We start from the raw sequence: 11,547 nt of genomic DNA, 5'->3' as shown, positions 1-11,547 counted from the left end.
CTGATATAATCAATGATAAATGGCAATTTCATAGTATTGGTAATTTAAAAGTATATATATGGAGAGTTATATTTATCATAGGTAGATTTTTATATCAAATCTATTCCCCATTTAATATATTAAAGGTATATTTATATTTGTTTAATTTAGTTAACATATATTATTTAAAAAAATATGCTTATAGATTAAAGAAAAAGGATATAAATTATTTATTATTTGGTATACAATAGTGATAACCCAAAAAGATAATAATTATAGAAATTACAATGATGATGTTATTCTAGATAACACATTTATATCATTGATACCATCAATTACAAATGATAGTAGATACAATGAATATTATTCAAAAATTTGTGATAAATTAATATTAAAAACTGGGAATTTTTTTTTAACTTCAAACAATCTAAATATTATATCTGGCTTACCCACACCAGCAAAGAATAATCAGCCACTGGCACCAAAAGAAATCATACCACATGGTATATTATTATTTTAACAATATCCAACCAAACTGATCATGAACCAAACCTTTAAACTGATATTTACCATGATTATACAGAACCTGAACCATTAAAAATTATGTCACCCAAACCTGAGCTATGCCTCTTATGCATTTTTCTGCTTTAACAATATAAAAATCTATTAGTTAGAAGTTTGACCAAATCTTTATCATAATTTATTTTATTAATTCATAGTTTTTAAACAATGGTAAATAAAAAATTTAAATATTTTGGGCTAAAGCACTTTACCCCTCAGATTTAACACCTATATTCCCAGCTGGAGATAATAATTTCACTACAGCACAAGCAATACATTTGATGGAGCTTATCCTTGAAACAAGTATTTGGGAGGTAATAATATTAATATTAGAATTAGATGCATATATCTAATTCCTTAATTTAAAAAAAAAATGTTAAGATTAATAATATAATGTGGCATGACGATTCCCTAAAACTTATCAGCTTAAAAACAATATTTTACAAAATATCTAACCTGATTTATCCACGCATATTTCCCATGAGTCCACCGAAATACAATATTGATCTCTATTCTCTAGACTACAATCCACTTTTAAGTAATTTTCAAATATTGGATATAAAATTATTTTCCCATAAAACATATAATCTAAAAAAATATAGATATATTTATTCAAATAAGGAAATTTTAATTTGTGAAAGATGTTTTGTCTAATTTAATATTTAAAAATTTTATGATCATTAAAACAAGTTTTGGCCAATAACGAGCTTACACTTCCTAGCCTTAGCCATAAAAAGTCCCCCTCAAACCTATCTACCGAATATCAAAGATGTTTTTTAACATGGCTCCTAAAATATTGCCGCTCCCCCATTAAAGAACTCACTACTCACATGATGGAACATCAACATCAAGTCCACAGACATAACCCGTCTAAAATATATTTGGCCAACAACCAATCTCACACTTTGTCTGATAATAAAAATTATATTCCTCCCAAAACAATGGATCATGATAGTAGTAAAATATTTTCGCATTTCATTCATATTTTCTTGGTAAAGGGAGGGTGGTCAAAAAAAGGATACTAATCAGATTTTATATGATTTTGTATATCATAAATTTAAACCCGTTGGGGGGAGGGAGGCTAAAATGTTTTTTAAACGGGAATTTTATAATCGGATTAATACTTGTAAAAGTATTAAAATAATACCATAAACAAATATTTAAAAATATAACCACACGTTCAAAGCTAGCCCGTCTGTGAAAAGCAGTAGTATACCCTCAGCATTTGAGAACGAATCTTTTTACTCCGGAGATAGTGCGAATACCAGTACAACTCTAGGCTCTTCCGGAAATCGTTTGGGTGAAAACACGGAACTCAACAATAAGATTATAACTATACACATATTCAGAGATTTTTTGTTGAGTTCTGATCGCCAAAATATCAACTTCATACTCAACGCTATTCGTTTGGTTTTAAATAAATATAGATTATATTCATAATAAAATATTTTGGCATCTTGACATATGGGGGGGGGGGGGGGGAGGGGTTGAAAATAAATTATATACGAGCTTTGCTGAATAACGGGCTTTGGAATTTTTGTTTTTTAGTAAAGGTGCCAATATTTACGATTAATTAATTAGTTGTGCCAGCCTGACTCGTCCATTTATCGATTCCATATTTCTACGTTAAATTAATATACCGCCGGTCTAGAATTGGAGTGCTCCACTCGACATTTTCAAAATTTTTAAGTTAGAAGTGGATAATAACGTATTTATTCCCAGAAATAAAAACTAGATTAAAAGATATTAACTTTTGCCAAAGTTATTGCCAAAATTGATCAATAACTTTTTAAACTTTAATGTTGATTTTCTCATTTTAAACATTTGCGCAAGTGGAGCACTCCAATTATAGACCGACGATATATTATGATTTTATATCAGATGCACAGTTATTAAAAAAAAGTAATGAAAAAAACGTTACCATATTTTATTCAAAGCTATTTTTATTTTTATAAAAAAAATAATATATGTCATATTAGGTGACTAATTATAAATCCGTTCACTTTTTTTATTGGTCCATTTAAGTTGTAATTAAGATTATTTCTTGAATATTATTAAATATTACTTGGAATTATCTGATATATAAAATAAATGCATAAATAATTACCTGCATAAAAATTCTTATTAATAATGATGTCGTCTAACATGATCGACGAAAATATGATCAAAGGATGCCCTATCTATTGAGTAGGAATTGGAATCCATGGAGTTATTACTAACTTTAAGAAATTATGCATTGGACCAATAATCAGACCACTATTCACCTTTTCATGACTTATTACTGTTAAGAGGCTTAATTAAACAAGCAAATTTTGTTATATCAGAATTGTTTAAAGCACAACGCATGTGCATTTTATTTATTTCAAACAAAATTCTTATATTTAAGGAGAGATTGGGCAGAGTAGCCAACATTCATTATTTTTCTCATGGGGTAGTTACCCATATAGAAATAAAATTTTATTAACCTCTACAATCATGAAATTCGAAATGTCTCAATTTTCTAACATTTATTCGGAGCGTATAGATTAAGAAAGTCTGATTTTTGAGAAATGTGTTTTCCGGCATATGTAGAATAACGTACCCTGTAAATTTTAGGCAATATTTTGCCATTCAATTTTGTGTAATTTTTTTTCAATATATAATTAAAATAAATCTATATTAAAATGGGAGATAAATTAAGTGTAGTTTAAAAGTTTTCATGGCAAAAATGTCAGAAAATTCAAAGCGTTGGTACTCATGCTGGAGTAATTTCTGGTCAAATTAGATTTTTTAAAAATTTCCTCAATAATTGATTTACGAATTACTATGGATTTCATATACCAAACGACACATATACTTTTATATATGTAATAAATTTATAAATAAAATAAAAATTATCTTCCTTTTTGGGGGGGGGGGGGGATTTAGTTTCTTTTTTTTTAAAAACAAAAAACTATAGATGGAAAATATAAAATAAAATTTAAAATTTTTTTACTTAAGTCAATAACATAAGAATTTTTTAGATTGACGATTCATTCAATAAAATGTCTTTTGAATAGTCATTACAAATCAGCTGGTGACATGGCCCGTTTCGAGATTAATTATTTTTTTATTATCTTTTAAATTTGAATCACAATGAATCTTTATCGAAAAAGAGGAAATAAGCTTTAATATAAAAATAAAAACATGTCAAAAATATAATTCTAGAAAAATTTTAACATACTTATTAAAGTTTCAAAACTTTTCGAATTTTTTAGAAAGATTGGATATAGCCTTGTGTACCTACCTATCAAAATTTAATTTAAAAAAAGTTTGTATTCTTAATAAACTACTTATAGACGAAAATATCTCTTATGTTAGTCATAATAATATAAATTTTTTTTTGTTATATTTGTAAAGGGTTTAAGGATGCCAACGATAACTTACAACGTGAAAGAGCAAATGGTGCAACTCATTCGTTCCTGGCTATTGGTTTTTAAAAATAATATTTTATTTATTATCTTGTAATAATACCGTGATTGAGTAAATAGTGTTTCTATTCTTTATTCACCTAGTTAAATGTTTTTTTTTAAAAAAATAATTCAAATTGCTAAATTGTTCTATATAAACAATAAAAATCAAGAATTCATTTTTATTTACATTATTATATATTCTTAATTTATAATTTTTATTTTTGAACCCTTTGAGTTTCATAAAAAAAAGGGTCCGGGTTAGGGAATAAAATTAGTATTAGGATCCGGATTCAGGGTTTAGAATATAAAAAAATATCGACTCAAAATAACACAATTTTTTTTTATCATTTATATATTTTTATACTCCATATAAATACACACATAATTTACAAGCAAAAAGTTTAAAAATTAATTTATTTTTTGAATGTTTATTTAATCGTACAATCAAATATCTTTTAAAATACAATACGTATTTCAAAGAAGAAAATGCACCTTTCAAGCTGACCTAACATAAATAGCTATCTTTATAATTCATTGTGTCGCTGGTACCCCATGACCTTTGATAAAAAGCCTGATTTGGGTCGATTTTTGATTAAGTTTTTAGCCATAATAACATGTAAACCTCGAGATTTGGTAAAAGCTGCCACCTATGACTAAAATCTCTAGTCTTACATAATATTATTTAGAATTTTAGTCGGGTCGTTTTTGAAAATCGACCCGAATCTGGCTTTTAAGCAACCCTACCCACACGATTCTAAATGATATATAGTTCTGGATATATTGAATGATTTTTTTCCCAGAATTTTAAAATATTTGCATCCTTATTCTCTTAACCTGTGAAAACTTTTTGATTAAAGATATAACCGGAATTTGTGATTCCTTCTTATCTGATGATAATTTTCTTTTCTCTATCTAAAAGTAAATTTTCAATGTCTATTGTTATCAATACAATCAGTTGATGTAGTAGTAGCCTAATATGTTGTAAAGGATGGAGTGTTACTTATGCTATAATTATTTAAGATGGTCTTTAGCCATCTGTTTTTGCTCAATATTCATTAGAACATGATATGGGTCTAAATATAGAGGCATATAATATACTACACTGTTTTGCAAACAGTTTTTGCTCTAAAATTTTCATAATATTTTGTATGAAAAAGAACTAGTTAATTTTTATAAATCTAATCGGCATTTAACCCATGTGCCATAAAAAATCAGATAAACATTGTTCTGATTGCAATCTTAGTATTGATATATTAGATGTTACAATACTAGTAAGGTTTTAATTGATTCCAATCATATTTAGACAATACGACTTAACATGTGCCTATAAGATCTATACAGAAATCTTTCAAACTCAATAAATCGTTTTAATAAAGTATTATTTTATAATAAAATATTACCTATGAAATTAAAGTATAAAAACCAATTTTGAAAAATGTGAAGAAAAATAATATTCCACGGGAATACTTTTTTGACACCCTGAACCCTCCACTGAGTCCGGATCCAAATGTTCTAAACAATGATTAGATCACTATAATATTCCTCCAGCGGTATATGAAATGAATTAGTTTTAAATCGTGATAATTGTAGTATTATTCTCTTTATTTATTGAATCCAAATATAATCTATCATCAATTGATATAATATGTTATTTTTATTTCGCTTAGGCTGAGGCAATACCAAATCGTTCGCGAGTTCATAAGGTAAAAGATAGTATGCCAAAAATCAAGCATCTTAAAAATCGATTTACAAAAAAAAATTGGATATCTCCAGCTTTTGCTTCCATATTAAAAATTATACAGTCTGCTTATTAGTTTAATCAATATAACTAACAAGCAGACGATTGAATTTTTAATATGCAAACGCTCAAAAATATTTAAAAAAATCCATCGATTTTCGCTTGCTCTTTTAACATTATGCGCTCAAACTCTAGAATGTCCTGATATGGCATTATCCCATATTATTTATACTTGAGCTAAATTTATGATTACTGAAAAAGGTAATTCTAAGAATAAAATTACTTAAAATGCAAATTGATTGTATTCAACCAAAAAAACACCGTTATAGACTTTTATTTAACATTTTAAAAAAAAACTGGTTTTACATTAGGATGCTGAATATAGACCCTTGTTCATGCAAGAAGAACCAGAAATTAATAGCAGACAAAACCCGCGGCAAATCGAAGCAGGCTTTCAAAAGTGTGTTAGGGTGTTATTGTGCGTCATAGGCCAGGTATTTCTCATAGTACCCTCGCCGGTCCCGGACGTGACATTGCAATCGATCAACATTAAGAACAGGATGGGAAAACCTGCGCTCACTCTCGACGATCAAGTTTATAATTATTTTATTCGGTTAATAACTTTTTCCAGGTTTAATCCGATAAGGCCAGTCTGCTACTCTAATTCTTTTTTTCGCAATTTTCCACGATCCTGAGCGATGAGATTCATTCATTTTCTTTTCCAAATACACGCGTATCTATCCAGCTAGCTTTTTAGGGAATTTATTGTTTCTATTGCTTATTTGTAAAATTAAGCTGATATCATAAATAAATGTTAAAATAAAATAAAATAAGATGACCACGAATATAGTTTGCTTTGAAGATTATTTTTATTATGCATACATTTTTTAAAAATCATTAAATTCAAGTATGAAATTAGCAAAAAGGTTCTCAATCTTTTCCGACAAGTCGTAATGGCTACCCCTTTAAACGAAAAATCATGGTAAATAAAACTGAATAAATTTTATTTTTATATTAATACTAATGATGTATATATATATACTATAACGATTCATTCATTAAAAGCATTTAAAAGTACCAACATATAAAAGTCAGCTGCATCGCCATTTTGTGGATAGCACGTCGATTAAATGACATTAATGGACATTCATATTAGAGATCTGCAATATGCGGTTATAGCCCGCTCGCCCACGTCTGCCCATTGGGTGGGTGAGGCAAGTTAGAAAATATTGTAATTTTAAATATTTATCTGGCGAAATGGGCAGAATTCTATTTATTAAAAATCAATTTTTTTTATTTCATAAAATAAAATATAGAGCTAAACCAACCATTAAAATAATTTTTAAATATTTGGCGGGCAGGCGTGTTAAATTTTTTTAACAATAGGCGGGCGGTCGGATTAAAAACCGCTTATTGCCGACCCCTAATTCATAATAATGATATAAATTCGACAATTAGTCAAAGTGACGTACCCAAAATGGCGCTACTGCTGATACATATGTATGTACACTTTTAATTAATAAATCGCTAATCGAGTAGTATATAAACCATCATTGATAAATACTCCAAATATTATCCTAATGCTTGAGGTGTTTGAAGCGCATGGGGCGGGTTCTTAAAAAAGAAAATTTTTAATGGGCTTAAATTAAAAATACTTAAGCCGGGCCCAAGATAATTTTTTTTTAAATCTAGGCCCGGCCTAAAGGCTTGGACTCTGCCGTGTCTCTGATCTACATTATTTTCAACTGTGTCCTAAATATCAAAAATAAAATTTGAAAACATGTAATCTTAACGAAAAAAAAAGAAATACTCTATTTTTAATATAAAAATAAAATCATATCATAAACCTAATTTTAAAAAATTTTAATATACGATTTGATTCAAATTATAAAACTTCTGAAAGATTTTTTTTGTGAATTTTTACTCATCCCAAAATCGCCTTTTTTTTAATATCCAATTTTACATTTTATAGGAAATGTATAATCACGGCCCTGGTTAGCATAATAAGAATACTAAATAGCAATGATAAACCAGATCAAGGTGGCGATGAAAAAAAATCAAAGTACCTCCTCAAATATGGCAACAATAAACTCCTGGGAGCCTTTATTCAGGTTTACAAATTAGGGAAGTTTAATAAAAAAATTTCGCCGCTCTTTAGAATTTCATATTTTCTGAATTCTACTAATCGTATATTTTAAGTATTTTTTTTTGATTACTTCGATCACCCAATGCTTATTCATTGGGTAAATGAATGAAAACGAATGATTATTGAAGATTCGCATCATTAGTACAAACGCATAATAGGATTTTATCATAAATATCGATTTCTTTAAAAAAAATTGAATTCTAATTGGAAAAAAATCACCTTAATGCCAATTATATTCCCAGACTCACTATAAATTCGAGAAAAAATTATTCTTTACTGCTTAATTATTATATTGACATACAATTAATTCGAGATTCTCTTTTGTCATATAATATTTAACGAGAACAAGCATATAAAATTTATAACACTTCTAAACTTAAGTAACTTGCATCCTCATATAGCAATATAACAGAAATATCTAAAACTGGTTTTTAATATACTTAGCAATCAAAATTGATATATGATAATATTTAATATGATGCAAAAAAGTTCAAACCAGTAGATTTTAAAAGGTTCGGGTCACAAATTTTTTAACAGTTCAGGTTCGATTTAGGTTCTGTGAATGAATTGTTAATATTAGTTTAACTGTTGTTTTATGTTTGATTATCTGATAAATTATGACTGTTTCATTGAGACAAGTTCACCACCAATTTAATCTTTGTTTTGATTTACATTTTTTCCACGCGTTGCTTAAAAAACCACTCCTTGTTTATAGGCACATAATTCTTTTATAAACGTATCTCGGATCGTATTATCCTATTATTAATCTCTTTTTATAATTATTCGTGGCATTCTTCGAATTCTTCATAGGAAGAATTTAAACGTTAAAATCTAATATGGAAAATTTAAAATTTGATTTCAAATTAAAAATAATAAGTGGGCATTGTTATTTACTGCAAATTTATAATTTATTTTTTATACAAGAATATTTTATATTTATGTATTATTTGACAAGATAGTGCCTTACGCTAATTTATAGTAAACGCTTTTTTTTCAAGCGATGCGATATTTCGCGCTGTCGAAATCACAGTGATAAAAATTCCTGAAATATACGTAGAATCATTATATTTTTCAAATTTTATAATAGCGTTTTCTTCCTTTCGCTTTACATTTATAAATTACACCTATTTATTACCTTGATTTAGTACATAACTCAACGTTAAATACCGCATATCTTGAATAAACCCGTTTTCTATAAATGAGGCCTTATTCTTTTTCATTATCGGCCTCGGTGTAAATTAAATTATACTGACTGAGGCGATCGAAAAATAAAAAAGTGATAAAATACCTATTAGCTCAGCAAAGCCATAACATATTAAACCTTTTTTTAACAAATTATCAAAATACTTTTTTAAAAAAGAAATTAATTTTTATATTTCTTTTTCCTAACTTAGACCCTGATGGTAACCTTTATCAAAGCATGTCTAAACATTTATGTCCCGTTAGAAATGTGGGTGGATCTATCTACTACACTTGTTTCACTGATCGGATACGACGAACTATTTATTGAGTGGACGGTAAGCATTCTAAATTTTATTAGAATAATCTTCTTGATTGTCATAAATACTTAAATAAAACGAATTTTAATTAATTAAATAGATATTATTCACGTAAATTGAATGATCAATTATTTTTTGCAATCAAATTGTCTAATATATTCTATAAAAGTAAGACCTTTTTTATAAGGACAATTATAGCGCAACATCGTTCTCCATTACGATGTGTGATACAAAATAAAATTAAAATTTAATACAGTTGTGCTATCCTTTAACAATGCACATCGCGCTTATTATAAACGAAGGCCTAACAATCTCTTTTTCCAAAATTTGATAGAATATAATAATAGATTTGATTATTTCTTTTTTTTTCACATAAAAAATGCATTAGAAAACTATGGACACCTTATTTAAAATATACGCTAAACACGTGTTCGATTTAGATTTATCTAATTTACCTTCCGACCGCCTAACGGAACAGAAGGCCAAAAAAAGGCGCGGGCAATTGCAAAACAATGCCGTTCATAATCTATCTCCTCATGAAGATTCATCACAAGTTGATATATATAATAAAATATATTCTTTTTTTGTCAGACATTTAAAAATTTTTAAAATTAATATTAAGAAGCAGAGATGTCAACCTTTCGACCAAAGAAAAAGGGTCCTATTTCAGGAATAAAATTTAAATAAAGGGTTATTTATGTTTGGAGAACATAAAGAAATATTGACTAAAAATAACACAATTCATTTTTCGTTTATTTATTTTTTATACTCCATATAATTATACATAAATAATTTACAAGTAAATAATTTAAAAATTAATTTATATTTTGAATGTTTTATCATTTTTTTTGTTCTTTTTTTGTATTTGCAATTTAGTTCATGTCGAGATATATTATAATTATAAACAAGTATATTAATTTGTGAAAACTTTTCGATTTTGGGCACTAAGAACACTTTACTGGTTCCTTTTTCTTCCATGAAATTTCTTTAAACATAATTAGCGCACAAATACGGATAATGGCGTTCAGCTCCGCACAAAAAATAGCCGCAAAACTCCCTTTCCACCTACCACTCGAAATAAATTTGATCTTAGATCATCGAACGTTCCTTCTAGCTTAGTAAATAATTTCCAGAACAACAAGGCGTCTTTCGATTCTCATAACAATTTTAAGAACTATCATTCCCCATTAATCACCGCGAATCCTAACTTTAGCGATGCCAAAAGACCCCTTTCCATTAATATACCTTCCACGCACGAAAATATTTTTAAAAATGAATATATTGTTAGTAATCATGGCGTCGAATCTAATGACAAGGAAGTTATTAAAATCCGAACCCTCAGTTACTCCGAGAGGGATCGTGATATTAATCCCAAAAATGGCGAAATCAATACAGAAAAGGGCACAAATTTAAAGGATACAACTTGTTTAACGCAACCGGAAGGGAACGGGAAATTTAAGGATGTAGTTCTTATGACGGATGACGAAGATGAGATAATCGATCATAACAAAGGTTATATCGTATTTTTTTGATTTGGACTATTTTATTTATTTTTATTTCCTATATTGAAAATAAACAAATTTTATGAGTATTTATTTTATTTAATGCTCTTAAATAAAATATACTTTTTATACGATCACTTGATTAGTATAGGCTATATGGTTCAACTACACTTTAATCAATTTTTTAGAATAGCCATTTTTTTTTAAAAAACACCATTCTTTTGCTACATGAAAAACATTTAAAATTATAAAATAAACTTTAGGTCAATCCAACAACCTTCTAAATAACGCAGTTAACCGCTTACCGTCCCATCTCTTTAGCTTGGAAGACCGTGAAACAATCAAAAAAATCGATGCTCCTCAAAGCCGCCCTGAATCGTTTAAGGAAGAAATACAAATGGAAAAAGATTCAACTTCCCTTGTTTTGTCTTCCGTTAAATCGTTCAATTCTATGCCTAGCGGTATAAAAAATTTTACTCTCATGTTTTTGAAAAAAAAATCCATCATAAAATAATTAATGTATTGCTACTTTTTATACGCTATTGTATAAGTTTTAATATTATTTATATACAAATACGAGATTATCACGATTTACTTTAAAACTATTACAAAATAGTCTGTGTCGGATAGAGAAGGATGTTGATTTACTATTGGAATAAGCTAATATCCATTTTATTTGAAATGGATATAT

At 27.8% G+C, this 11,547-nt stretch overlaps 1 protein-coding gene across 3 annotated transcripts in view; it reads left to right on the top strand.

Annotated features, from left to right (window-relative positions):
• Positions 1-247: 247 nt before the first annotated feature.
• Positions 248-11,547, top strand: part of LOC135931627 (ral GTPase-activating protein subunit alpha-1-like) — a 40,717-nt gene continuing 29,417 nt past the window's right edge. Inside the window, exons 1-14 of one of the 3 annotated variants that reach the window (XM_065468863.1) lie at positions 248-482; positions 745-854; positions 922-1,078; positions 1,231-1,497; positions 1,727-1,950; positions 3,919-3,990; positions 5,639-5,674; positions 6,081-6,302; positions 6,618-6,691; positions 7,682-7,820; positions 9,250-9,372; positions 9,743-9,907; positions 10,356-10,866; positions 11,120-11,317. In XM_065468863.1, the coding sequence (XP_065324935.1) occupies positions 822-854; positions 922-1,078; positions 1,231-1,497; positions 1,727-1,950; positions 3,919-3,990; positions 5,639-5,674; positions 6,081-6,302; positions 6,618-6,691; positions 7,682-7,820; positions 9,250-9,372; positions 9,743-9,907; positions 10,356-10,866; positions 11,120-11,317 (2,221 nt within the window). In that variant the 5' untranslated portion in view covers positions 248-482; positions 745-821. Of the gene's footprint in view, positions 483-744; positions 855-921; positions 1,079-1,230; positions 1,498-1,726; positions 1,951-3,918; positions 3,991-5,638; positions 5,675-6,080; positions 6,303-6,617; positions 6,692-7,681; positions 7,821-9,249; positions 9,373-9,742; positions 9,908-10,355; positions 10,867-11,119; positions 11,318-11,547 lie in introns of those variants that run through there. The other 2 variants (XM_065468864.1, XM_065468865.1) reach the window with 2 other exon arrangements.

Source organism: Gordionus sp. m RMFG-2023, chromosome 1, assembly GCF_954871325.1.
Source record: "Gordionus sp. m RMFG-2023 chromosome 1, tfGorSpeb1-WG-v2, whole genome shotgun sequence".
Classification (NCBI taxonomy): Eukaryota; Metazoa; Nematomorpha; class Gordioida; order Chordodea; family Parachordodidae; genus Gordionus; species Gordionus sp. m RMFG-2023.
The sequence above is the reverse complement of the archived record's forward strand: the minus strand, read 5'-3'. Positions and strand labels throughout refer to the sequence as shown.